Source organism: Prunus avium, chromosome 3 (genome assembly GCF_965620075.1).
Source record: "Prunus avium chromosome 3, drPruAviu1.hap1.1, whole genome shotgun sequence".
Lineage (NCBI taxonomy): Eukaryota > Viridiplantae > Streptophyta > Magnoliopsida > Rosales > Rosaceae > Prunus > Prunus avium.
In genome coordinates, this window is record NC_142286.1 from 33,839,578 (window position 1) to 33,867,523 (window position 27,946).

At 37.9% G+C, this 27,946-nt stretch overlaps 4 protein-coding genes and 1 non-coding gene across 8 annotated transcripts in view; all 5 read left to right on the top strand.

Moving 5' to 3' along the window:
- LOC110764276 (chitin elicitor receptor kinase 1-like) overlaps nucleotides 1-7,699 on the top strand; it is a 47,659-nt gene extending 39,960 nt beyond the window's left edge. Inside the window, exons 3-10 of one of the 3 annotated variants that reach the window (XM_088250396.1) lie at nucleotides 1,230-1,402; nucleotides 2,192-2,281; nucleotides 2,935-3,028; nucleotides 3,118-3,269; nucleotides 3,352-3,443; nucleotides 4,030-4,168; nucleotides 7,237-7,335; nucleotides 7,426-7,695. In XM_088250396.1, coding sequence (XP_088106522.1) covers nucleotides 1,230-1,402; nucleotides 2,192-2,281; nucleotides 2,935-3,028; nucleotides 3,118-3,269; nucleotides 3,352-3,443; nucleotides 4,030-4,168; nucleotides 7,237-7,335; nucleotides 7,426-7,524 — 938 coding nt within the window. In that variant the 3' untranslated portion in view covers nucleotides 7,525-7,695. Of the gene's footprint in view, nucleotides 1-1,229; nucleotides 1,403-2,191; nucleotides 2,282-2,934; nucleotides 3,029-3,117; nucleotides 3,270-3,351; nucleotides 3,444-4,029; nucleotides 4,169-4,299; nucleotides 6,423-7,236; nucleotides 7,336-7,425 lie in introns of those variants that run through there. The other 2 variants (XM_088250397.1, XM_088250398.1) reach the window with 2 other exon arrangements.
- Nucleotides 7,700-11,601: 3,902 nt separating this feature from the next.
- Nucleotides 11,602-13,277, top strand: LOC110764300 (ribonuclease 3-like protein 3). The gene is made up of 3 exons (XM_021967227.2): nucleotides 11,602-12,071; nucleotides 12,533-12,676; nucleotides 12,765-13,277. Exons 1-3 carry the CDS (start codon nucleotides 11,646-11,648, stop codon nucleotides 13,101-13,103), a joined length of 909 nt encoding a protein of 302 aa, XP_021822919.2. The 5' UTR covers nucleotides 11,602-11,645; the 3' UTR covers nucleotides 13,104-13,277.
- A 1,498-nt stretch (nucleotides 13,278-14,775) lies between these two features.
- Nucleotides 14,776-14,993, top strand: LOC148295991 (small nucleolar RNA U3). Its single transcript, XR_015834952.1, has one exon. It is a non-coding gene; the product is annotated as a small nucleolar RNA U3 (small nucleolar RNA).
- Nucleotides 14,994-17,123: 2,130 nt separating this feature from the next.
- On the top strand, nucleotides 17,124-19,835 carry LOC110764287 (Ubiquitin fusion degradation UFD1 family protein). Its single transcript, XM_021967215.2, has 3 exons — nucleotides 17,124-17,456; nucleotides 18,030-19,331; nucleotides 19,456-19,835. Exons 1-3 carry the CDS (start codon nucleotides 17,274-17,276, stop codon nucleotides 19,681-19,683), a joined length of 1,713 nt encoding a protein of 570 aa, XP_021822907.1. The 5' UTR covers nucleotides 17,124-17,273; the 3' UTR covers nucleotides 19,684-19,835.
- Nucleotides 19,836-21,080: 1,245 nt separating this feature from the next.
- Nucleotides 21,081-27,929, top strand: LOC110764309 (ERD (early-responsive to dehydration stress) family protein). 2 transcript variants are annotated; one of them, XM_021967236.2, is made up of 12 exons: nucleotides 21,081-21,552; nucleotides 22,627-22,975; nucleotides 23,525-23,671; nucleotides 24,146-24,281; nucleotides 24,750-24,851; nucleotides 24,982-25,101; nucleotides 25,185-25,265; nucleotides 25,683-26,023; nucleotides 26,137-26,382; nucleotides 26,640-26,964; nucleotides 27,088-27,321; nucleotides 27,416-27,929. In XM_021967236.2, the coding sequence occupies exons 2-12, from the start codon at nucleotides 22,662-22,664 to the stop codon at nucleotides 27,677-27,679; spliced, it is 2,310 nt and encodes a 769-aa protein (XP_021822928.1). In that variant the 5' UTR covers nucleotides 21,081-21,552; nucleotides 22,627-22,661; the 3' UTR covers nucleotides 27,680-27,929. The 2 variants fall into 2 exon arrangements, with proteins under 2 accessions (XP_021822928.1, XP_021822929.1); XM_021967237.2 differs by lacking the exon at nucleotides 21,081-21,552 and having other exon boundaries at nucleotides 22,834-22,975; nucleotides 23,520-23,671.
- The last annotated feature ends 17 nt before the right edge of the window (nucleotides 27,930-27,946 follow it).

Genomic DNA, 27,946 nt, shown 5'->3' on the forward strand with positions numbered 1-27,946 from the left:
TTGGCAAAAATATGTCTCACACTTAAAACTAGACTCATCACAATTGCGGAATAAATATGGAAACAGACGCTTAAGGTAGGTAGCCAAATGACGAGTGTCCCAAGTGACGATGCCATAACCAAATTTGTCGTTTGTCTTTGACACTGCAACTTTGAACAGTATTAACGACACGATCATGAGCTAGTGCAGAAGGCAATGTCAAATAATATAACCCTCATATCCGTTTACCATGCCTAATCGTCTCGTGCGTCTTGAGATCCTAAAAAGAGAAATGTGTATAATAGAAAGTAACAGAATCATTAAGTGTATCAAGAAATCGACCAACAGATAACAAGTTATAATGGATATTGGGAACTAGTAACGCATGAGACAAGGACATAGTAGGAGTGAGAGAGATTGTGCCATCGCCAGTAATTGGAGAGGACAAGTCATTAGCATTGGTTATGTATGGGTCAAAGGTGTTACTAGACAACTCATCAAAAAATTTAGCATCATAAGTCATATGATCAGAAGCACCAGTGTCAATTATCCAAGTATTGGAGCCAGTACCTGGAATAGAGTAAAAACACACAAATTTACAGAAGCAGCAACAACAGCACCAACAATAGAGTTATCATCCATGATTGCAGCAGAAACTCAACAGATCACGACAAAGTATACAACGAAACACAGCAGATGCACAAATACGACATATGCACGAAGACAAGAATGGCACGAACACTACAACACAACACACAAACCTAGGGGGGCACACACGGCACAGGTAGAGAAAACATTTAGGGCTAAAACACGGGTGGGCACAACACACAGGTCACTAGAAAGGTTGGCTCTGATGCCAAGTCAAATAATACGGGTAGAATATTTTTTAGGTTGTATTTCATTCTCCAAAAGGAGGTATTTATAATACAAGGATGTAACCCTAGTAGGGTCAAACTAGAAAACAAGATAAAATCCTAATTACACAATATCTGTATAAAAGAAAAGAAATATAGTCCTAATAAACTAGGAAATAAATATCTTAATTAAGCTAGGATCTCGCTAACACATTTTTGTTGAACAAACTGGAAACTTTTCTTTGTCCAGCATCATTTTTTTGCACATAATTGCAAATAACTTATTGTATTTACTAGTTCTTGCCCTCATACACTCCATGGTTTTGGCACCAAATGGATATTTGACATGACTTCATTGATTTTTTCTTCTTGGTCTATCCCTTGGGATTACCACAGATAAGCCTGAAGAATCAAATGGTGCTGGTCGAGGCCCAACAGGCATTTCCGTGGACAAATCAGTGGAGTTCTCATACGAAGAACTTTCCAGGGCGACTGATAACTTCAGTCTGGCTAATAAGATTGGACAAGGAGGTTTCGGAGCTGTTTACTATGCAGAGCTGAGAGGCGAGGTTTGTTTCCCTTAATATTCTCAAGTATCATAGTGGACTGTAAAAGAAAATTTTCTCAAGTTTCATGGTGTTTTTATCCTTTAGTTGGATGGAAATCGTATGGGGACTAGGACCATTATGTAATTCTTTTAGGTTGAAGAAAGTGAAAGTTTTGATATATTATCAAATAACTAGCATGTTTTTGAGAGCTACTTCATAAAAGACATAGCTGAATACATAAAACTACTTTCCTGTGACTATAATCTACTTTGCTCTGAATTTTCTAGTCGAAGGGAATTGAACACGTAAGTTGGAAGAGAGATTTATCAAATGAGTGAAAACTAGCTCAGAGTGTCAGACAATGTTTTTTCATTTGCTTAGATTAAAGATGAAGGTGTTTCCCTTTACAACATTCCTACTCCAATTTCCTGATCCAGGGAGTTGTGAAACTGTGCCTTAATGCACATTAGCATCTATTCTACTTTGCTAATTCGCTAGTACTATTTATGAGCTAATGTGCGAGCATTAGCTGTAATTGTTTATTTCTTCTCCTAGAATTCCAACCCCTACCTACGGCAATGGCTCTCCACAAATGCAAAATTGCTCGAACCCCATTATGTCCCATATGCCAAGCTCATGAGGTCTATTGAGTCTATTGAGTTTTATTTGCAGTGCATGCACTTCTGTTTCTGTCTCATGGCTTTGCTTTCCCAATCTTTGAGTTGTAATCTGTTGGGTTGCTCTCCTGTTAATGAAAGTTCTTATTGACCAAAAAAAAGAAGTCCAACCCCTATAACTCTCTCTTTGCAGAAAGCTGCAATCAAGAAGATGGATATGCGAGCCTCAAAAGAATTTCTTGCCGAATTAAATGTTTTGACTCGTGTACATCATTTGAATCTGGTAATGAACTTATCTTTCCAAACAATGACAATGTACGTGAATCTTGCAGAAGAATTATGAAGTAATTGATGCTTTCTCTTCACTTAGCAATTTTAATCCACATATTTGCTTAGCATATTTTTTAAAGAATTGCTGGACTTTACTAGAAGAGCTTTTGTATGTGTCTATTTTTGATACATTTTGAAAAGAATCTCCTAGAATCCTTTTATTTCCGATATCCCAATATAAGTTTGATTCCACATCACATCATGACAACTTTAAGTTTTTGGGACTAGTGGTAAACCAACAAACCCTTATCAGGTTGCAAGTATGGCCTAGTAGCTCAGAAATCAGAGGTTAAGTATGTGATCAGAGAAATTTATTTTATGTAAGTACTGGAAAGACAGCTGGACTAAGAAAAAGGATGTTATAAGATAAGTGTGTTAGTATATAAATGCGGCAATGCAATGTGTTTTGTTACTTATACTTAACTCTGATTTTGCATTTATAGAAATACTATTATGAATAAATTTAATGTTCTCTGAGAAGAATTTTTAGTTAGTCGTCCATTAAATCTAGTTGGAGGTTATACTGGTACTACAGTACTTGTAGCCGTTGCATAACGGATCTCTAAGACGTTTGATTATTTCTAATCCTCTAGACAATAAATGCAGGTGCGCTTGATTGGTTATTGCGTTGAGGGCTCTCTTTTCCTAGTCTATGAATACATTGAGAGTGGAAACTTAAGCCAACATCTACGTGGTTCAGGTTAGGCTGTGCATGATGGGGATTTTAGTGCTTCTAAGTGCTTCTGTACGCAGGAGAATGGTAATAATACCGTTTAATTTTTTTTCCAGGGAGGGACCCACTACCGTGGTCTAATAGAGTGCAGATTGCCCTAGATTCAGCAAGAGGTCTTGAATACATTCATGAGTATACTGTTCCTGCTTATATCCACCGGGATATAAAATCAGCCAATATACTGATAGACAAGAATTTCCATGCCAAGGTTACTTTAGTGCCTATATTTCCACTACGAACTTTTGAAAGCTTGTTCACATTGTTGCAATGAAATTTCTCTTTTATTGCAGGTTGCAGATTTTGGATTAGCTAAACTGACTGAGGTTGGAAGTGCATCACTCCCCACACGTCTTGTGGGAACATTTGGATACTTGTCGCCGGAGTAAGATATTTTTTCTATGTTCTTTTAACTCTTTATCTACTACATCTCTAGCAAATTTTTATCCTGAACAGATTGCCTTTGTTGAAATTTGGGGGGACCAAATCTGCTGGAATGACCTATCGTAAGCTCAATTAGTGGCTATTCTGATTGCCTTTTTTTTTTTTTCCTGCCATCATCCCCTGACCTGTAAGCCGATGGCTGAAGGGGCCTGAAGATTGTGCACTCTTTAGTGGACATATGTAATTGTAAGATAAATATCCAGAGTGGCTTATTGCTACTTTGTCAAATGTCATTAGAGTTCTTTAGTTTGCCCCTCCAGCTTCTGTCAGAGATACAAGAGGTCTTAAGGTGCTGAGATATTCATTTATATTATCTGGGAATATAGAATCCTGCTGGAATAGCGAGAATGGTTCTGTTCTTCCAGCCCAATTTGTTTCCCTTGAAAGTCGGTATTTTGATGTGTTTCCTATCCGATGTTGGGCTGTATGTTGATGCAATAAACTCCTTCTAAGAGGGGGGAAAAAGGCAAACTTAAGTATGCTATTCTCTGCAAATATGGGTTAACTCCTAATATTTTTGCGTACAGATATGCTCAGTATGGCAAAGTTTCTCCCAAAGTAGATGTTTATGCGTTTGGAGTTGTCATTTACGAATTGATCTCCGCTAAGGAAGCTGTTGTGAGGGCAGATAGTTCTGGCTCTGAATCAAGAGGCCTTGTTGGTTTGGTTAGTTTTCTTGCCATCTCTGTACTTAAATAAGCCAGCTCTTACCAAGTTTACGCTGGGTTTCTATCTGGCATTGCACGAAAGCACATGAGCATATTTTTATGTCCAAAAGTCACTTTTGGTCCCTTTAGTTTGTCACTTTTATCACTTTGGTATATGTTATTTCAATTTTTCAATTTCTGTCAAATTTTTTTAACTTTTGTTAATTATGAAGGGGCAATTCGGTCCACAAATTATTATTTTCTTTTAAAATAATTTTAAAAAATTAAAATCAAATATATAAAAAATAAAAGCTAATCACCCTATCCCCCCTTCCCTCCAGCCCCACCCCTTCACCGTCACCCCAACCCAGCCATCCCCAAAAACCAACGTCTACCGACCACCACCTAGCCATCGCCAAAAACCACCATCTACTGACTACCACCTAGCCATTGCCCACCATCCATAAACTTTCTTCTCCGACCAAACACAAGGGAAAATGCCCTCAACACTCTTCCAAAAATTTTATCAACGCACCCATGGAGCTCATGGATTCTTCTTCTTCCCACGAGCTTGTGCGAGGCAGCATCTCTTCATCTCCATCATCATCGACGACATCAGCAAGGTTGTCGTTTCTCCGATGCTCCTCTACAGCCTGGGACAGCACGGGAACCTTCATCGGAGCCAAGCTCTGGAAATTTCTCGAAGTCGGCACGGGATGAGACTGAGAAAATCTCGGAATCGAACGGCTGGGCTTCTACGACGACGAAGATATCGGCCTCGTTGAGCTCCTCATCGGTGGTGGCAGAGGAGGGCGACAATAATGAGAAGAAGCTGAGGAACCGATCCGACGACGGCAATCGTTGGTGGCAGAAACTCATTGAATCCATCGTTTGGACATTTTTGTTTCTTTTGTTTTTGGAGAGAGATGAAGAAAAAGGAGGAGACGCCAAGGCCTCCGTCGAGGCCTTCCCCACCCTCAAGATCACCTCCTCCATGCTTGATCTCGACCCCCTTCTCATCTGCGCCTTTTTCGACGACTCCCATCTATTGGATTTTTTTCTTTTTTTAGGGCGATTTGGTTGCTTGGGCGGGATTGGGTGGCTGGGGTGGTGGCTAACTAAGGTTGGGTGACAGGGATGTGGTGGCTGACTAGGGTTGGGTGGGGACTGTTGGTGGGCGTTGTGGATGTTGGGTGGGGACTGGATGTACGGTTGGGGTTGGGAGGACAAGGTGAGAAAAAGGCTTTATTTTAATTTTTAATTTATTTTAAAAGGAATAAATTTGTTAATAATTTGTAGACCGAATTGCCCCTATACAAGTAATGGAAATTTAGGGCTAACAACAAAACACACTCTTAATGTTTGGGGTCATTTTCAATATGGGCCCAGCTTTCAATTTCATCAATTTACACCATATTATTTTCACATATGACCAATTTAAGTCTTCCGTGAAGTAGACCATTTGTTCACACGTTAACTGCTGACGTGTCCATTGTATGACCTACCAATTTATATTAAAAAAAACTAAATCAATTATATAAAATGATAAAATCACATAAAATAAAATAAAATAAAAATCTACCCAGATCCCAGCCCCTTTCGTGCCCAACAACTCAGCACCTCCCCGATGTTCCCCACCCCCTCTCGCCGACACACGGCTACACCATCAATGCCTGAAAAATACGATACATCTCAAGTTCCTTGTCATCCATGTACCTTCGAAACTTCAGATAATCGAACCTTCATAAGATCCTTGGCATACTTGTACTATGGCAGAATTTGAAGCGCAGATAACTCGGCCTCGATTTGGGGATAGTCCAAGTATCCAAGATTCGCAGCATCAAAGAAATTGAAAAGGCTTAGATGGTCGCTCTTTCCTCCTTAAATCTCGCGCAAGACCATAAGAACGTGATCCATGAAAATGGGTCCGCGTGACATAGAAACCCAATTCTCCTGTTCCTTACATTCTTCTTCTTCAACCTTCTTCAATGGGAACCAAATCAATCACAAGGCATAAGGAAGGAAGGAGATCCTAGTTTTGGGCAAATGGGTTGATGGGTTTTGGGGTATGGATCATAAATTTGCAATAATTCAGTCCACAGAAGAAAGACAGAGAAAGAAAGGGAATTGAGAAAATAGGGAAATGGGGATTGTTGTTTGAGTCGTGTATTTCAAAGTTCCTCTTTGAGTTCTACGCTGCCGAGAGAGAGAGAGAGAGAGGTGGGGGGTTGTTTTGGATAAGATGGGATGGGGTAGCTGGGAGGAGAAAGAGACAGGGACGAAGAGAGGGAAGGGGCTGGGGTGGGTGCGGTTGTACATCGGTGATGGGGTGGGGAAGGCTGTGGTCAGAGAGGGGGTGGGGAAGGCTGTGGTCAGATAGGGGGTAGGGAACGCTGTGCGTCGGAGAGGGGGTGGGGAACGAGAGAGACTTACCTGCACCGGGGATAGGACTCCTATCCCCCTCCAATCGCAGCCCGCCACTTGTCCATTTTCTGACAAAATTGGACACATGGCAGACTTCGGTTGGAGGGGGATAGGACTGTAGTCTTATCCCCGGTGCAGGCAAGTTTTTTTCGTGGGGTGAACGTTGTGCGTCAGAGAGGCCGTGGGGAACGCTGTTCGTTGGAGAAGGGGTGAGGAAGGTTGTGCATATGGGTAGACTTTTTTTAAAAGTTAATTTTTTTTTAAAATTTTATGTTATTTTATTATTTTATTTATAAAAAAATTGGGGATTGGATAGTGGGTGGATCCTACAATTGACACGTCAGCAGTTAACGTTTGACCAAACAATCTACTTAACGGAAGACTTAAATTGGTCATATGTGAAAACAATGGGGTATAAATTGATGAAATCAAAAGTCAAGGGCCCATATTGAGAATGACCCCAAACATCAAGGGTGTGTTTTGTCGTTAGCCCTTAAAAAATTTGACAGAAATTGAGGATTGTCTTTGAATTGTTTCAAATTGAAACCACAGGGACAAAATTGACCAAATTGAAACCACATAGACCAAAGTGGTAAAAGTGACAAACAAGAGGGACCAAAAGTGACTTTTTGCCTATTTTTATTGTAATTTTACTTTTTACAGTTTGAGGAGGTTCTTAATCAACCCGATCCTAAAGAAGACCTCCGGAAATTGGTTGACCCTGGTCTTGGAGACAACTATCCACTTGACTCAGTGCGCAAGGTGAAATAATTTCTCAGAAGGGAAAAAAAACATTATAATTTATCTCTAGATATCAATGTAAAAATAACTTACGGTGATTTTCTGGTGCAGATGGCCCAACTTGCCAAAGCATGCACGCATGAGAATAAAGACATGCGTCCAAGTATGGGATCTATCGTGGTTGCGCTGATGACGCTCTGGTCAATATGATGTCGGAAAGGTAGAAATCTAGAAGTGCAATGTTGCTTGTGTTTAGGATTAGGAAAATTCTTTTGTTGTGAACACACCGAATATGAGATATCAAAGACATTGTACATGCATATATAATTGAGCATTGTGGGAGTCTTTTGTAAATTGTATATATATCACTTTTTTATATTATCAAATAGATACTTCCATAGAAAGCCCAAACAAGCAAGCAACAAACAGAAAAGGAGCAGCTAACCACAGGGGAAAGCAAAGAGGCTAACAACAATGAAAACAAACAAACAAAAGAAAAACATTGAACACCAGATCCGCAGCAACCGCCAAGCAAATATTAAGGAGGAGTAGGCAGGCCATCTCGCGATAGGACAGAGACCAAGGAGGGTTGGGGAGTATTAACCCAATTGCAAAAGCGCAACCTCCATTTAGCTAGCTTGGCGGCAGTATCAGCGGCTCCGTTAGCTTCATGACGAATCCAGTTCCAATAGCATTGGATGAAAGATTATTCCAAGCGACGAAATTCAGCAAGGAAAGGATAAAACCTCCAGTTACTAGTTGCAGAACCATTCTTAACACACGAGAAAAGCTCAAAACAATCAGTTTCCACTACAATGTGCTACAATTGCAAGGAGGAGGCAAAGGAAAGGCCCACTATCGCAGCACGGGCGTCACACTCTGCCGCAGATGAGAGATTATAGTGTTACGTAGTGGCACCAACGAAAGAGCCAATATGATCCGGATAACCACTTCAACAACCCCCAAACCCGATTGGGCCTCCCATGCGCCATCAATATTGATTTTGACAAAAGGGAAAGGTGAAGCGGACCAGTGCGATCTAGTAGAAGCACCATTGTTAATAAGGGGGGGCGCAATGTCACATCACCCTTACGGTTTTGTTTCTGGGAGCTCACGAGCAACTTCCCAGTATGTCACCTATCATGGGATTGCTCTAGCCCCAACTCGCTTAACTTCGGAGTTCCCGTGACTCCGAAGCCAGTGAGCTCCCAAAAAGTATCGTGCTAGATGGAGGTGGGCATGTACATATAAGGCACATCACCCTCTTTCCGTTGGTCGATGTGGGATCTTACAATCCACCCCCCTTAGGGGCCCGACGTCCTCATCGGCACACTAGCACCACACGGTAGAGTGGCTTTGATACCAAATTGTCACATCCCTGAACGCTACGCCGTAGCACGATATTGTATGCTTTGGGCCCTCCTCTCTGCCCTCACGGTTTTGTTTCTAAGAGCTCACGAGCAACTTCCCAGTGGGTCACCCATCCTAGGATTGCTCTAGCCCCAACTCGCTTAACTTCGGAGTTCCCATGACTCCGAAGCCAGTGAGCTCCCAAAAGGCCTCGTGCTAGATGGAGGCGGACATGTACATATAAGGCATATCACCCCTCTCCATTGGTCGATGTAGGATCTTACACGCAAGTTGCCAAATCCTTGGCCCAAGAAAACTCCTCCAAACAGTTGATGGCTTGGGATTGGGAGAGAACCAGTTGAGGAGAGGGCCTAAGATCCTTGAATAACGCCTTACAACGAGCCTTCCAAATTTCCCAGGAGCAAAACATGATAGGGGAGATTCCCCAATCCCTTTGATCCCCATCAACAAAGGTACTGCTCAGAAAACCAGTTAACCAAGAGTTCAGGATGGAAACAGAAGCCAAGTCAGGAGAGTACCCAAAGGGACAGCCGAACCAAACCGCCCTCGTCCAAGGACAAAGCAAAGATAAAAGTTCCTTCAAATCTTGCCCTCGGGAAGTTAAGTTTTTAGTGCAAGTGGCAAGAGTAAGAAGAAAACCATCTTATTTTTTCATATACAAATTTGTCCATTCTCATGCGAAAACATGAATTCTTTGCATTAATTCCAAAAAAGGAAGCGTATTATGGTGGTAATAAAACCAAAAAGAAAAACAGAGCATATGGATTTACTGGTTTTCCTTGTGAAAATGGTTTGCGTGCAAAAGAAAAATATGAAAGCAATCAGATGGTGGGAAACCTTCTACTTGTTAGTTGCTGTTCTTCTGGTTTTCTATTTTATTTTTTATACGAAAAGAGTACAACTACAAACAAAAACCACGATGACATACAGGCCCCAACAGGTTAAAAAAGAAAGGGATCAAACAGTTTAGAAGCAGGCCCGCCTCCCAAAGCTTGGTTCTTCAGGGTTTGATTCCCTCTTCTTTTTTGGGGGTTCGAAGAAAATATCTGTGCATCTTGAAATGCTAAGCCTCCGATAATGATTTGATTGGGACTAGGGTTAGGGATTGGCGATTGGTGATTGGTTTTCTCCAATGGTAGTAGTAAACTAATCTTCAAATTATAGTTTGTTGACCTACAAGGCAATTTGAAAAGATTTATTTGCTACTTTGATAATTTATGCCAAAAGAGACTTTTCAATTCAATTAATGCAATGATATGGAAAAAAAAAATGAAAAATACGAAAACATGTGAAGAATGTCTATTTATTTATACAATTTTTTAATATTTTCAAAATAAGTTTTGTTTTTTCAAAGTAAAATTAAATGTTTTGAAAAGCCAAAGTTAATTTATCAATCCTAAAGAGAGAGAAAGATGTTGCACCTTTAATTGACTGAGTTTGACAAGGTTATTGGAGAGATTTTTGATGATGTGACTCTCCTATTTTAGCATTCCAAAGTTGTTAAAGAAACTATTAATGATGCTCAATGCCAAAGTCGAGAGCAAAAGATGATTGATTTTCATTATCGAAATCTTTTATTTACTAGAAGCAACATGCATGATGATGGCTTTGACTTCCCAAGAAACAGTTTGAAAATAATCTTGTTCTTTGGCTTCAAGCAACATGAATCATGATGGTTATGACTTGACTCGAGAGTTTGAAAAGTATGTGATGTCATTTCTAGATTCTTCGTTTTCTTTATTCAATTTCTTGAGCAACAAGACTGCACTTTGTTGATTATTTGACCGATGGCCTTAGCCAATGGCCATTCTGGATGCCCTTTTTGTCTACTTTCACTGCTCAGACTCTTTCCCTGGTGTCCAATGAATATAGTTCAGGGCCATTTTGTGTGATTTAGCCATTTAATTTCCAACTCTGCCGTGCTCTACTAGAATTGGTCAAGCTGACTTGCTGGCATGGTATCCAAAACCAGACATAAATCTAAGATCCTGAATCCCAAATCCATTTGGAGAAGAAAATAAAAATATCCCCGCTTGGCAACTTGGCAATATACAAATTCCAGATTGTGATAATGTCATAATTCAAGTTTTGGTAACCAAAAACAATTAATGCGATTCACCTACTCCAAAAATCAAGTCTCATACACTAGGGGAGGCATTATATTCGAGAAGTATGTTATCTAAGATACTACTAGTTAAAGACAAAAATGATTTTCATAATTCAAGATTGTCTTCCCCCTTCCTAGCATAAATGTGAGTCTCCATGTAATGTTTTTATTTTATTTTATATACAAGCGATATTTAAGAGAACAAATGATGTTAACCGCTTCAGCAACAAACTCCTTCTTTATGTAATGTTAATATATGCATAACTCATTATTGTTTGAATTAGACAAAAATAAATGTCAACTCATACGATCACACATTTGTATATGGTACTATGGTAGGAGAAGAAAAAATTGTGTACGTGCCGATTATATATAAATATAACTAACGTAACTAAGCACTGAAAGTTATTTCAACTTACGAGATGACCTTAAGAAAACGAGATAACAACATCGATAGAGAAACATTTTTCCCTTGAAGAGAAATCACAACTTTTAAGATATTGGATGTCCTTAAGTAATCGATATCTCCTCTGTGAGAAGATTATCCATTTTAACCAAATGTGTCAAAATTCAGTTTACTCTTCTGCCGTCCAGCAACCGCATATCTTAATCACCAATAACCGACATATATTGCCAAAGCCGCCTATGATATTTCCTTGTTAGCTGCCAGCCTCCTAATCCTAGTATTAATATATTCCAAATCTAATTGCCAAATTTTGTTTTAATTAATTCCAAATTATATCACATAAACAAAGGCGTGCCGACCATTTATGTATATAACCAAGTGCTTTGCAGCAAATCTCCACGCTTCATAATCTAATCTATATATATCTCCTCTCATGACCTGTTGTTCATGCCAACCATGGGAGCACAAGCAGAAGAATATCAAACACTTCATATGAACGAAGTCTTGTCTTCAGAGGCTGAAAAGTCAACGACGTTGACTGATGAGGTGGCTCAGCCAAATCTTGAAGAAGTGGAGAAGATCATAGGCTATAGCTTCAACAACAAGGTTTTGTTAAAAGAAGCTTTTACACATTCTTCTTTTGTGTCCACAGAGTGCTCTGCCTCTTCCTATGAGCGTTTGGAGTATGTTGGGGACGCTGTGCTCAATTTGTTGTTCAGCAGAGAACAATACAATTTGTACCCGGGCTTGCCACCGGGCAGGTTGACCCGGCTCAGGGCAGCCAACGTCGATACTGAGAAGCTTGCACGTGTGGCTATCAAACACGGGTTGCACCGCTACCTGCGGCACAAGAAACCCTTGCTTGAAGAACAAGTAAGTGATGATAGGGCAGTAAAAGCTTAAAACTCTTGGATCCTATATTTTCTATTGGACATGGATTTTGACGATAATCAATGTCAATTTTGATAAGTGCTAATGGTGCTTTTGCAGGTATCAACAGGAAAGTTGAATTTGATAACATGTTGTTGTTGGAAATATTCGTATGGAATTTTGTTTAGTCAATTTAATTGCCGTGATTAGTATATTAATATCTTCAACGATTAGGTTTCTTGTCTTAATCTGCATTATTGGCTTATACGGCATGACTTTAAGGCATGGGAGTCTCAAAAAACCACAAGTCACAATCTTATATGTCGTTATCTATACGTTTTTGGGTTCTAGAATTTGCCAACCCTGCACATTGTTTGATGTGAACCTAATTGCTTTCTTTCAAAGGAACAAAACTTCAAAATTTTGGATTTGTTATCATTAACAGTTGTGTTGAAAATTTACAGATTCGAGAATTCACCAGAGCGATTTCGCACTATCCGCTGCATTCCAATGGTCTCGTAGATGCTCCAAAGAACCTTGCAGATATTGTTGAATCAACAATAGGAGCAGTTTTCATGGACTGTAACTCAATTGACACTGTGTGGGAGGTCTGCATTCCCATGTCCTCATATTTGTTTCATATGTTTATTGTTAAACCATTCTCACTAGAATGTCTCGTCTTTTTCAAAAAACTAGGCGTTTAAGGATTTGCTGGAGCCGATAATAAATCCGGGGACGATAAAGACGCATCCTGTTACACAGCTTTATGAAATATGCCAAAAGAACAATCTCAAACTTCGGTTTGTAGATTTGTGGGAGGAAAGCCAGACGGTTGAGGTTTTCATAAACAATGAGATTGTTGGAAGAGGTACTTATGGTCTTAGAAAGGAAGTTGCACATAACAGAGCAGCAAAAGATGCATTGGACAACATTTGGAAAGTTTTAGGTGAGGAAAAAGAAAATGCCCAAGACCAAGACCAAGAGGCAAATTGTCAATCCGAGGAACTACCTGAAATGAAAAACCTTAATATATAGCCTCTAACTGTCATGGACTGGATTAAATTCTGGGATTGTTTTGGATTTGCTTGAATTGGACTAAGCTGGATTAAGTACCGACCTACGTTTGATGCTGCGTTGGACTAAGAAGTTGGATTTGTCGGACTAAAAAATAAATATTGTAATATTTAAATTTAATTAAGGATTGTGATATTTTTTTTAAAGGCTTTCTGATATCATTTTTAGAATAATAATATGTAAGTTATTTTCAAGTGTATTTTTTTTAATTTATGTTCTAAAAAAATAATTGAAACAATAATAAAATTCTATTAAAAAAACCTAGATAATAACATCATAGTAGATATAAACAATTAATAAATAAAATTTAAGCTAAAATAATTAATTAACTATAAAATAATAAAATATTTGAGAAAACCATAATTATCTTCTCTTCTTCCTCTCCCCGTCACCTCACCACCTACTATCCTCCTCAAACCCATTTGCCTACCTCCCCAAACCACAGCTCAGGCCATGCTTTCCACAAACATAACCATGCCTCTTCTCCTCTCTATCACCCCACTTTGCCCCTATTTAAGGCCATCATCATCAGATTCTGACCCATATCAACAAAACAAACAAGATGGGGATGATTATGATGATGATGATGGGGTCCTATTGGATTGCTCATAGTCAGTTGTGCAGTGGAGGTGGAGACGTCAAGTTTCTGGGTTATGCAGTGGGTTGGGTGGTGATGGGTGTTTAATTGGGTATGGTTTTTGTTGTCGATACGGTTTACTGAAAACATAAATCCAGAAAATCCAATTCCATGTGAAGAAGAAGAAGAAATTGGTGGAGTTCAGACTCACGTGTTCTATTTATCGACTTCGCTATTTTGCGAACCACTTTTCAACTTCGTTATATTAAAGGAGCCAGTGAAGGGGTTTTTTTTTACTGTTGGACTATATAATCTCATTTAAGATAGTCCTCTCTCTTACCAAACATGGGTTTCTAGTGTTATTTAAGCCAGTCCAGTCCAGTGAAGCGTACCAAACACAACCTAAATTCTTATAGACTTGATTGTTATTGGAGTTGTTGGATTTTGAGATATCTTGATGTGTGTGAGATCAGTCTCAAGCTAGAAAATCCAGAAATGTGATATGGGAGAAAACTTGCTCTCTCTAGCTTCTTGAGCACACTTACTATATTATCTTGGAATGCTAAATATGAGAAGTCAAGGCTGATTATATCACTTAGCGAAAACTAGGAACGCCACATATATAAGAGTGACTATATGGCTTCATCTAACCCTTACAAAATAAAGTAACATTAATACAACCAAAAACATGACAAGTTTCTGTCTAAAATGTTTCAAGACATAAACTTAACTACACTATTACAACAAGAGCATTAGTCATAATTTTGATACAGATAGCTGTTCTTATGTTTATATCAGCTTCAAAAAGTTTGAACCTAACAACAATATTGGGGTCCAAATGCTTGTCTGTGCCTTTTGTTGCAGCTTAATTTAGCTGAGAATCCTTTATAAATTATAATGGCCTTGTTCGACAGAAAGGAAGACCACTTCATGGTTGAACTAAAAACAACACCCAAATGGTTCAAAAGTATATTCCAAAAGCAAAAACTACTCCCACATCGGAAATATACAAAAGAGAGACTCTGTTTTAATAGCCGCGTTCAGTGAACTAATCCCACGACCTTACTTGGACAGGATCTGTTCTTTAGATTTTTCATCTGTAACCTTGATTTCTAAGGAGACAGGAACCAAAGTCTGGTGGATGAACCATGACCGTTGTGATCAGAGCGTGATTAGCAGCTTCGTGGTCTCCAATCATTGTGGCAGTAGATGATCGTTCTCAGCCGCTGATCAAGCTGGCTGGGATGGATGGTCTCACGGTTGTCTGACAGACCTTCCCCAGAATTCTTCTTTCTATTATTTATTTATCATTTTTACTTCTTATTATATTACCAAGTTATTGGGCTTGGCTCTTAAAAAGATAAATCTATGAAGCCTTATTGAACCAAAAAAAAGAAAAAGATATTTGCCTTTCAGCTTTTTTTTTTTGTATTGAGGCAATACTACCGCCTCTCTTACTACTATACCCATAAAACTTTGTTTGAAATTGTTGTTCTGGTTGGCAAAGAGATTTCAAAATCATAATCTTCTATTTTTCTTACAAGTAAGAAATAGTCTTAACCTCTCAAATTCTTTCATAGTTAGTAAAATGTGGAAGGAGAAAGATACAAATAAAATATGTACGTGTTTAATTCGGCAAAATTTTGGCAAGTTACAACTGAAAAGTTAGGCCATTTTATAATATTTAAATATATATTATTTTTATTCAATTATGTGAAAATTTTGTGTAAAATAAGTGAATTTTTTTTGTGTATTATTGAAAATTTTGTAAAAAAAAACATGTGTATTATTAAACATGAAAATTACGTATGTATGTGTACAATACGTGTATTGTACGTTTGCCGTTAGAAAAAATATGTATTTTATCTAGTCTTTAAGATGTGTACGGAAAACAGAAGTATTATTAAAAAGTATCTATGTACGTATATAATACGAGTATTAAACGGGAAAATGCTAAATTCTTTATACGGGTAATAACTTTGAAAAAGTAAAAAATCAAAGTGTACAATGGAGACTCGGGTAATGGATAATGCTCTAAACTACTCTTATCAATAAACGAAAAAAATTATTTATAAAAAAGTATATATCCCAATGCAATTATGCAACTATACTCTTCGTTTAAAAAAAAATATATAATAAATAAATAAAAACCCCAGTATAGCCGCGTGGCTTTACTATTTATTTATAAAAAAAATCCGCATATGGCTTAGGTAGACCTTTTTTTTATTTTTTTATTTTTGATACAGTATAGCCGCTCGGCTATACTGTTTAATTAAAAAAAAAGACCCCAGTACAGCCGCGCGGCTATACGCTTTATATATTTAAACAGTATAGCCGTGCGGCTATACTATTTATTAAAAACATATTAAAAAAGACCGTAGTATAGTTAATAAAAAGCACCGTTGCTCAACCGCCAGGAGGAAGAAACAAGCTTCGAATTGTCTCATTAATCCAAGAGCTCTTGAAAAAATAAAAAATAAAAAAAACCCAACGCTCGCAACAAAAATGAGCGCTTGGGGTTCTTCTCTCAAATGCAGCATCTTTTGTATTGTTAAATTTGCAGCCTCCTTTGAATCATCGGTGCCATTATAAGCTTATGTTAATAAGTAAAGTTTTGATCTCATTCACTCTATGAATGACAGCCAACTCCAAAAACACTCAAATTCCAAGTCGTTTTCTCACCTGAGTTGTTTGAACCTCTACCAAGTTCTCTTCGTCTCCATGCCATCTTATCTTGATTCCTCACCAACATATAAATTGAAAACCTCAGAATCAGTCGATTTGTCACCAAAATCAAAGTTGAAAATCCTAAATCGTTGTCTATTTTAGTGAAAAAATTTGAAACCCCCAATTCTCATGAACCTTGGACGTGTGCAGACGACGCCAAGGAGATTGGGGTTGTTCTCTATCGCGAGCGTTTGCGTTTTTAAAGGGTTTACAGTAATTATATTTAATTTAATATTTAATATTTTTAAATTAATAAAACTTACGGAATTGAAATATTTGACTTGATTTGCTAACAGTTGCAAATACATCGACCAAAATCAGAAAATTAAAATTTTGGTTACCAAAATTAAATTCGATCCTAATTCTAGTGACCAAAAATGTAATTACCTCTAATCACAACTAACCATAAGCTCAAACAAAACCCACAAACCTGACATAACAAAAATCTTAAAACAACTCAGGAACCTAAACGAACCCCACCACCACTACCTGAAAAAGCATAAAAGAAAGAAAAGAACATAGAGCAATTGAAATTGGTTTGGGGCTTTTTATATATAAATATAATGTTATTTGGGCTTGGTGGCCCATGAAGTAGTCAAATGGCCTTCCTAAAGGAAGGGCCCAGATCCTTCTGGAATGAATCCATGTGAAAGAAAATTCGTGGAACCAACAAAATACACAATTCCAACATAAGAGGAAAACCAAGTTCTTTTCCTATTCTGTGTATTCTCCTTAACCAACACGAACTTGGACTCTGATTTTTGAGAACAAAAACCTTCCGAATACGAGCAAAGCCACACACACCAGAAAAGCAAAGAGAGAGAGAGATGGATTTTGAGCTGAGGAGAGCGAGAGAGAAGCTGGATAAGGAGCAGAAGGAGAGGAAAGAGACGGCGAGGAAGAAATTGGAAAGGGAGAGAAAGGGTAAAGAAGAAGCTAAGAAGCAAAGAGAAGCCATTGATGCTGAGAGATCCAGACGCCTCTTCGATGCCGCCCAAGCCCAGCTTAAGGTTCGCTTCTAAAACCCCATTATTCTTCCGATCACTTTGATTGTTGAAATTGGTATTTGCTTGATTTTAAGCTTGTTTTATATGTTTGATTGTTTCAATGATTGGAAAGAGTATCTGAGATTGCTCAGTTCTTTGAAAGTTGATGACTTTATTCATAGAAAACTGCGTAGCTCTTTGAAAGTTTATGGCTTTATTCATAGAAAGTCCTTTTTTTTTTTTCATTAATCTGGAAACTTTCAAACATATAATGCATTGGAATTGAATAGCTGTGCTTACAATGTGCCTGGGAAAATCACAATGATTATTGATTTATTCCTAGGTATGGCCTAAACTTACCCAAAAATATGTATCGCATAGTAAATTTCTATTTTAGTCTCCATATCGATATTGACATGCTCCCCTTAATCTATACTTTCATGAAAAATATATAAAAAAACCTTGCTTTATCTTGGTAATTTGGGCTTGCCCGCCTTTGGGACTTAATGTGATATGCAATCAATTTAAGGGGAAGTTCCAGTTCTTTCAGTTGATTAGTTGCAAGAAATGCCTATTTCCTAACGCCTATTTCCTCAGGTTGATCAACAAATGCAAGAAAGTCTACTGGTCGGACGAGGAATCATGTTTTACCGTGTATTGGAAGCAGTACCTTTTCAGGGTAGTGGAGATAAGATCAAGCTACCATCTTCCTGCTTCAATGAATTGCAAGAACAAGGTGCTTTTGATCAGGGACCTTTATACTTTAAATTGTCGTCAGTTCATCAAGAGGCTTCTTCAGAAATGATTGATGCTGATAAGGAGAAGGGTAGGAGCACCCATTCAGGTGTTTTGGAGTTCACTGCAGAGGAAGGTTTTGTTGGCCTCCCCCCTCATGTATGGCAGAATTTATTTCCAGCAAAGACACCAAGTGTTCCTCTGATAGAAGTTCGCTATGTCTGGCTGTCTAAAGGGACTTATGCAAAACTTCAACCTCTTAGGGCAGGTTTTTCAGACTTGCCCAATCACAAGGCCATCCTTGAAACAAGCCTTCGTCAGCATGCAACCCTTTCTGAAGATGATATATTTATAGTCAACTATGGGGAGCTGGTATATAAGTTACAGGTCCTTGAATTAAAACCCTCCTCAAGTGTATCTGTTCTAGAAACAGATATTGAAGTTGACATAGTTGGCGCTGATACAGCTTCAGAAAAGACTCATGAGAATGTCCTAAAACCACTTACATTTGGAACATCAGAATCTGGAATGGTTGATGAAGGGAACTACACGTATTACAAGTTCTCAATAGATAATAATACTTGGGAGAAAATTGCTTCGGTAGATGCGAAAGTTGAGGTGAGAATTGACGCAGAGCCAGATTCTGGGGATACTGATATTTATATTTCCAAGCATCCTCTCATATTCCCAACAAGGCACCGGCATGAATGGTCATCTCATGACATTGGTTCGAAGGTATTGATCCTTAGCTCTAAAGATAAGAGCTTGGCAGCAGGAACTTATAGTGTTGGTATTTTTGGTTTTAAGGGAACAACTAAGTACCAAGTATCTGTGAATGTTCAAGATGACAGTAATCGGAAGGTAGGTCAGCAGGCTGTGTCTTCCTCATCATCAATGGAGATGGATACTGTAGAGTGTAAGAATTGTAAGCGTTATATACCCAGTCGGACTATAGGACTTCATGAAGCCTATTGTAGCAGGCATAATGTTGTTTGTCAGCACGCTGGTTGTGGAGTTGTTCTGAGGGTTGAGGAGGCCAAGAATCATGTGCATTGTCAGAAATGTGCGCAAGCTTTTCACCAGGGAGAAATGGAAAAGCACATGAAAGTGTTCCATGAGCCGCTTCACTGCCCCTGTGGAATTGTGCTTGAAAAGGAAGAGATGGTAAGCTTTATTTTTCTGCCCCTTTCCTTTTTGCATCATTACATTTTCATTTCATTGGTAAAATTTTAAATTGAATCATTAGTCTATGAACTTGAAAAGGCTGAAATTCTCTCCATGTTTGCAGGTGCAACACCAAGCCTCAGTTTGCCCCCTGCGCCTTATTGCGTGTCGGTTCTGTGGGGACATGGTTCACGCTGGAAGTTCTGCTTTAGATGTTCGGGACAGATTGAGAGGATTGTCTGAGCACGAGAGTGCATGCGGGTCGAGAACTGCCCCGTGTGATTCATGTGGGCGTTCTGTCATGTTGAAGGACATGGACATCCACCGGGTTGCTGTGCATCAGAAGAATTAAAGCCAGGCATGAGTTCCCAGTTTCTCTGCATTGTCAAAGCCTTCTTGTGTGTTTGAATTGCGTCCTTGTAAAATATAATTGCTGCTATGTATTGACCTGAGATAAAAAGGAATAAAAGGAAGGAGAGCCAAGATCTGATTGTATTATGCATATATGATTATTCAACTGTATCTTTTGTGCATGTGAAAATGGATCTATGTTCTCCAAATGATATATTGCATTCATAAATCAAGCTCGGCTATTAGCCATAGAGGCCAGTAGAATGAAGCAAAGAATTGAGAAAAAAAAAAAGAAAAGAATATTTAATGAGAAAGATGTCTGCCATTCACCGTGAGTGGATCATTTGCGTTAATAAAGGTTGTAAATCGTGGGTTTTTTCTTTTGGGGTTCTTTAACCTCCTTTTCTCGTAAAAAAAAGGTTGTGAATCGTGATATGTTGGCTAATGTGACAATGCTGTTAACTTTACATTAACGTGACCCCATGTTCCTCTTTACATAACTTTACCAATATGTTTCACCTACAAGCTAATGTGCTCAAGTACAAGTCAACAACATCCATACCAGCATCAATGCTCACAATCAGCATACCATATTACTGTCACACTAAAAAAATTCTTCATTTTTTGCGCGACTAGTATTAAACACGTTGGAATGTGGAAGTTGACAAAGCAAAATGAATGTCACTAGCAATACAACTTTACAATTGAAGTTCAAACTTCGAAGTCCTTAAATTAGGGGGGAGTGCCAAGCTTTCCACCGACGTAGAGCTCCCACGTTCTCAATGTGAGTTGTATTTGAGTACACTGCTACAACTCTCTACCGACATTGTGTGAATGATTGATTATTATATCGTCAAATAGCAAACCTCAATTCAAATGTTTCATCAATATTTCATTCATTTTTAAGCTAGCGTTATTAGTCATACGTGAATTACATTTCACAATTAGTCCAACACAAATCAATAATTGTAATAAAATCACGGGCTCATGATAAATGACACAAAACAACAGTTGTATTAACGTCACGCCCCACGATCATTACTAGCTTAGCTCAAGCCTTGAAATAGTAACATATCCTTGGAAGAGCCATGAAAAGAAAGAAATACCTTAAAACAAAGAACCTACCACTCCCATAATTTTCTTCCTTCTTTTCTTCTTACTTTTGGACACTGTTTTCTCCTTCTTTCTTTTTCATGCCGGTAAACCTAGCAAGAGCAAATAAGTCCAATATTAGTGCTTCGCTTTAGAACTCAGATCCCATTCATGGCCCACGTGTCCACATCCCAACAGTCAAAAAAGTAGCCGTTTTAAATATACAGACGAGGGCCCCGCCTTTTCGGCTGCCAACATAAAGAGACACTCAATTCACCTTCCCAAATGACAACAACCAAAATCCCATTGGCCCCAGCGATTACAAAAAAACTCTCCTTCTCTTTTCCCTTTCTCACACAGATTCAACTTTTAATTTCCTCATTAATTGCGAAATTACATATTTTAATTATCCATTAAATCGAAATTAAATTCCGAAACTGAAAAAAAAACCATAACCGAAGCGACTGTTAGTAAAATCGTCATCACTATCGTTGCTTCGTTCGATTCGTTTCCCTATCCGACTGACAGTGACTCAAGCCTTTTAACCAACATTTTCCGTCGCTTTCTCTACACAACAGGCGCATTTTAGCACCAGTTCTTCACCGTCCTGCGACTTTCAAGGCCCCTGCTTTGTCTGGAGAGCCTTTTTATTTATTGCTTTCCGTGCTTTCCGGTTGAACTCAGACGCTGTGTTTTGGACGTGTTGAGGACTTGAGGTTGTTGTGTTTGGCTTGTCAAGGATAGAAGGAGTGAGTTCAGTTCGTCCGGCGTAATAGAGGTAAGACTGCTTGTGCTTCTGAATCTTAAAGCTTAATGCGTGTTTGGTTGCCGAGAAAGTTCGGAGGGGATGGATCCAATACGTACAGACTTCAAAAGATTGTGACTTTTTTCTTTACTTGATTTGGTTTTCTGTTAGTGTAAAATCTTTGAATTTTGTTGTTTGTTTATTTACCGAGAAATGGAATAGCGGGGAACAGAACGAGAAAATGCACTCTTCCGTTTATGATTTTCTAACGGATATCTAAGTTTTGGATCGTTCACTTGATCAATTATCACTCTTTTTTTCAGTCCGATCTCTGTTTTTTTATGACAAATTTGTGTTCTTTTTTCTAAGTCCCAATGCAACGGAATTGAAAGTTATTCAACCGAATCTGCTGATTGTTGTTTTATTTGATGTCTTCGTTTTAATGCTGCAATATTGTTTACAAAATTATCACTTTTAGTATCTAAGATATTGGAATTTTTTTAGAAAATTAATTCTGCGTTTTTATTTTGAGATGATGCGAAAAAGCTTGCTTTGAAAGGCATGCACTACAGAGATCACCTTTGCTTCTGGTTGCTTTATCGGGTCAAGTTCCGATCAGTTCCCATGTTTAGGCCTATTTACATGGAACCCCATGTCTTCTTGTTCTTTTAGTGGCATGTATTTTTATTTTTATTTTCAAATTTCATTTGTGCTAACCATAATATTTATAAAATTACAATCTTGCCTTTTTTAATATACCTTAAAACCACAAGGTTTCCATATAAATAAAAATAGAGGCCTAACCACAAAGGGGTGTCCTTCCCTTATTTGTTTTGAGGGACTGGTATTCTCATAAAGGAGACGTTCTTTTTCAGTGAACCACTGACGTCCAAAGAGAAGTCCGAGTTTTTAATTTAGACCCTTCTTTCCTTTTACTCTGCAATAGAGGATTTTGCTGACTCCAAGGCTCTCTTATTTTCTTTTCTCTCAGTATTATTAGAACGATGCTGTGTGCAAACCAGTATCCCTATGTCTCTCTCTATTTTATTTTATTTTATTTAATTGAGAATATTAAAGCTTACCCTTTTTTTTTTCTCCATATTACAGAAAGATCATTCACGTATATTTCTTTGAAGTGAGATATGGCTACACTGAATGATATAGCAGTTGCAGCAGCTATCAATATTCTCACTGCATGTGCTTTCTTTGTGGCATTTGCCATACTTCGTATTCAACCCGTCAATGATAGGGTCTACTTTCCGAAATGGTATATTAAAGGGTTAAGGAGCAGTCCATCGAGTGGAGGAGCACTTGTAAGCAAGTTTGTGAATCTGGACTTCAGGTCATATGTCAAATTCCTGAATTGGATGCCTGCTGCATTACAAATGCCAGAACCTGAGCTAATTGACCATGCAGGGTTGGACTCTGCTGCTTACTTGAGGATTTACTTGATAGGGTATGCTTTGGTAGATCATCTTTTGCTTCAGTTCATTAGCAGCTATATTTACTTGAAGGGTTGGTCTCTTAATTACAGTTTTCTTTTTCTTTTCTTTTTTAATGCAATTATATACTTTGATGAGAATGGAGATGCAGGTATATAAGAATGTCATTATGTAAAATTATATTCTGTAACTAATTAGCAGCTATATGTATGATGTGTGTGCAACTTCCAATAATTTGAAGGACTTGAATACAAAGTATACTATACTACAGACAGGTTAAGGTTGTTCAGATCTCTAAATGGAGAACTCATATGATATCAATATTAAATTTTGAAACTGATAGTTGTTTTACATTTTTCTAATTACCATGTCCCGTTATATTCTAAATCAGTACAGATAATTTGAATAGCATATGGCAAGTGTTTCAAGTATCTTGCCAACCCATATCTGTCTTTGCATAAATTGTTTTCTGCATTGGCTAAATATATCTCTTCTTTCTGGCTCTGATTTTCAATGTTTGTCTTGTTTGACTGATTGTGAGATTTTGGCCCATTAAAGTGCAGGCTAAAAATATTTGTTCCCATTGCATTCGTAGCATTTGCAGTCATGGTCCCGGTCAATTGGACCAATAGCACCCTAAAGAATTCAAATGTAGTTTTCAGCAACATAGATGAGCTCTCTATTTCAAACGTTCCTGTTGGATCAAGTAGGTATGCAATACATTCTTCACTAATCTCTAATATTGCACAACTTTTTATTTATTTATAAGTTTTGCTATTTTTTCCTCAAGTGTGCGCGGGAAGTGTATGTGTGTGTTCAACTTTTAGTTATGAACTTCTTAGTTTGTCTAAAATTGAGAAGAATTAGCTTTTAAACTAATATGAAAATATTAATGTGAACCTGCCGAGTTTTTGCCAATCAAAATAAGATAAAAATAATGAAGCCCAAAGGAATTATTGTTTTTCCCCTGAATTTCAGAAATGGATTATACAAAGAAGCTCTGTCAAATAATTATTAAAATATTGATCTGTGTACATTTTCATGAATTGAGTATGAAAATCCAACTTCGGATGATTATTTACATTTGATGCAGACTTGGGACTCAGTTAGATGTTACTGTGCATGGAAACTTGTTTAAAATCCAAGGATTTTACCTTCTGATGATTATTTAACTTTTGATGCAGATTTTGGACTCATATAGTAATGGCTTATGCTTTTACATTGTGGACATGCTATGTATTGAAAAGGGAGTATGAGAAGGTTGCATCAATGAGGTTGCATTTTCTTGCATCAGACCATAGGCGCCCTGATCAGTTCACAGTAAGATCAACTTGATGTATTCTTAAGCTTATATGATAAATAAATTGACAGTGAAGCGTAATATTGAGGACCTACTAGGGCAGGCTGGGGTCAAGGGGTTAAATTTATATCGTTAAATTGAACTTTTACTCAGTCTTATCATGTAAGTTTCTACTTGCACTTAATTTCTTTATGCTGTTTCAAGACATAAATTATGAGTTGATATTACCAGGAGTTAAGTGTTCGGTATGTTTGCATACAAAAGTCTTGTTTTACTCATCAATTTAGACCAATATTTTCTCTGTATTTGTACAGACTAGGATCTTTACTTTTGTCTACACATGTCATCACTACATGATATATATCCTTACTGCAATGTACTATCCAGTTAGACTATTTTGAGTGGGAATTCTATCAAATTGGTGTGCTTTAAACATTTTTTTTTACTTTTCTTGATCTTAAATGTTGTGAAATATATAAATTTGGTAGGTACTGGTTAGAAACGTGCCACCAGATCCTGATGAAACAGTTAGTCAGCTTGTGGAACATTTTTTTCTGGTCAACCATCCAGACCACTATCTCACTCATCAGGTTTGATCCTATTGCTTTCCCTTACATTCATAAATACTATACTTACATTACACTAGCCACTTACACAACCTGCTCTTCTTCGATGTTTCTGGTTTTGTTTTTAATTTCTTGCTGAAGTATTTGCGTGCAGGTTGTTTACAATGCAAACAAACTTTCTAAATTAGTCAATGAGAAGAAGAAGTTACAGAATTGGCTTGACTACTATCAACTTAAATTGTCTAGAAATCCATCCAAAAGACCATCTAAGAAGGTAATGCATTCTTCTTTTTCTTTCCTTTCCTTTTCTTTTCATCATGCTATTTCTCATATCTATTAACAATGTCTTGTGAGCAGACTGGATTTCTTGGTCTTTGGGGTAATCGGGTGGATGCTATTGATTTCTATACATCTGAGATTGAGAGGCTATTAAAAGAAGTAAGTAGCACTTAACTATTTTGAAAATGATTCCACCTCACTTTCTCTATGTTGCCTCTATCTGATACTGAAGACAAGGAAAGCTCTGGAGTGAGCTCAACTCCTGATTTGCTACTTATTGTTCTTTCTGTCATTGTGCATACTTCGGTTATTCCTTTGGTCTTCGGAGGCTTTTTTATTAGATTTTAGATTGTATTTTTGTTTCTCTAGCACATTCCCTTGTACTTTAAAGCCATTTCTTTAATAGATCAATTATTTTAAAAACCATTTTATTGCACAAATATCAGACTAGAGAGGCTTTTCAGCTCACATAGTGCTTGCTCCTAGCATTTTAAGTGGAATGCTGGGGTTGAATTGTGTATTTACTGAAGCATGTGATTACTCACGTTCTTTCTTTTTCAAATTTACTTTTGACAGATATCTTCAGAGAGAGATAAGATTACAAGCAACCCTAAATCTATCATGCCAGCAGCATTTGTTTCCTTCAGAACTCGATGGAATGCCGCTGTTTGTGCACAAACTCAACAATCTAGAAACCCAACTATATGGTTGACTGAGTGGGCTCCGGAACCCCGTGATATTTGTTGGGATAACCTAGCAATCCCCTATGTTTCATTGACAATCAGGAGGCTTGTAGTTGCCGTTGCTTTCTTCTTCCTCACCTTCTTTTTTATGATACCCATTGCATTTGTACAATCCCTTGCAAACATTGAGGGTATTGAGAAAGCAGCCCCCTTCCTAAAGACTGTTATTGAAGTGTAAGTATTTTCTTTTTATATACGTTCATTTGAATGTTCCGGGCTGGATGCTCAACACTTAATTACTTTTCCTACCATCAGCATGCACTAACAGCATCCTGTTTGTCATGCAGGAAATTTATAAAATCATTTATCCAAGGTTTCCTACCTGGAATTGCTTTGAAGATTTTTCTCATATTCCTTCCTACTATTTTGATGATAATGTCCAAATTTGAAGGATTTAATAGCATATCAGCTCTAGAGAGGAGATCGGCTACTAGATATTATATTTTCCAATTTGTCAATGTATTTCTTGGGAGCATAATCACTGGAACTGCGTTTCAACAACTAGATAAATTCATCCACCAATCTGCTAATGAGTATGTTCTTGTATCTGCACCTTTACTTATTTTAGTTTGATGTACTACGAGGGATACTTACTTATAATATAAGAAAGCTTTTTTTTCATTTCATACATATACAAAGTCCTATAAGAAGCTATACAATTTTTGACATATTGATCCAGCTTATTGGGTCTACAATGAATAAAAGCTTCATCTGCTCTGTATCCGATGTTGAGATTGCTGCTTTGATACAAAAAGTTCTGATATATATGATTAATTGGTTATTTGTGCAGGATCCCAAAGACAATTGGTGTTTCAATTCCAATGAAGGCAACTTTCTTTATAACTTATATAATGGTCGATGGGTGGGCCGGAGTTGCTGGGGAGATTCTAAGGTTGAAACCTTTGATTATTTATCACTTGAAAAATTTCTTCTTGGTGAAGACTGAAAAGGATAGGGAAGACGCCATGGATCCAGGAACCCTTGGTTTCAACACCGGTGAACCTCAAATACAACTCTATTTCTTACTTGGCCTTGTTTATGCTGTAGTGTCGCCAATCCTACTTCCATTCATAATAGTATTCTTTGGCCTGGCATATGTTGTTTATCGTCATCAGGTAAGTTGTACATTTTTCTAACAGAAGGTTTTGTTATTTGTTGGTCAAATAATAAGAATTCACTTATGCAATCCCTTAGTACTTCTGCTAAATTCTAATGAAGTTGTTTTCCAATATTTCTAGATTATAAATGTCTATAATCAAGAGTATGAAAGCGCTGCAGCATTCTGGCCTGATGTCCATGGGCGCATCATAACAGCACTTATCGTCTCACAACTGCTACTGATGGGGTTGTTAAGCACTAAAGAAGCTGCTCAGTCAACGCCACTGCTTATCACACTCCCAGTGTTGACCATATGGTTCCATAGATTTTGCAAAGGCTGTTACGAACCTGCTTTCATCAGATATCCATTACAGGTGTGTTATGATGAATTCGTTTAATTCAGTTTTCTTTTAAGGCATTTGAGTTTGTATTATGCTGATGCTGATATTTTTCTATGGTGAATTGCAGGAAGCAATGATGAAAGATACATTAGAACGTGCAAAAGAGCCAAATCTGAACTTGAAAGGCTTCCTTCAAAATGCATACATCCACCCAGTTTTCAAGGGTGAAGATGACAGTGAGAATGAAGCAGCCGCCGAAGAATGCGAGAAGGAGCCCGCAGTCGTGCCAACGAAACGCCAGTCTCGAAGGAATACACCATTGCCCAGCAAATATAGTGGTTCTTCATCATCATCCCTACCCGATGACACTCAGAAGATGCTCCGGCCTTAAGAGTCTGTATTACTCTTTGTTTTCTGTACATTTTTGGCTTAGGAGGTTGACATTTCTGAAGTTCAACGGCATTGTAAATGGAAAAAGGAATTGTAGAGAGAGAGAAAGTGCTATAAGATGTTTCACTGTGAGCAAAACAAATAGGGGTATATGATTCTTGGAAGATTTTGTAGTTGCTGCAATTAGGAGATTTGTTTTCTTGTTCTTATTATAGGAGAACAATTTCTTAATAGGGTCCTGTACTTTTACACTTGTCCTGTTCCATGG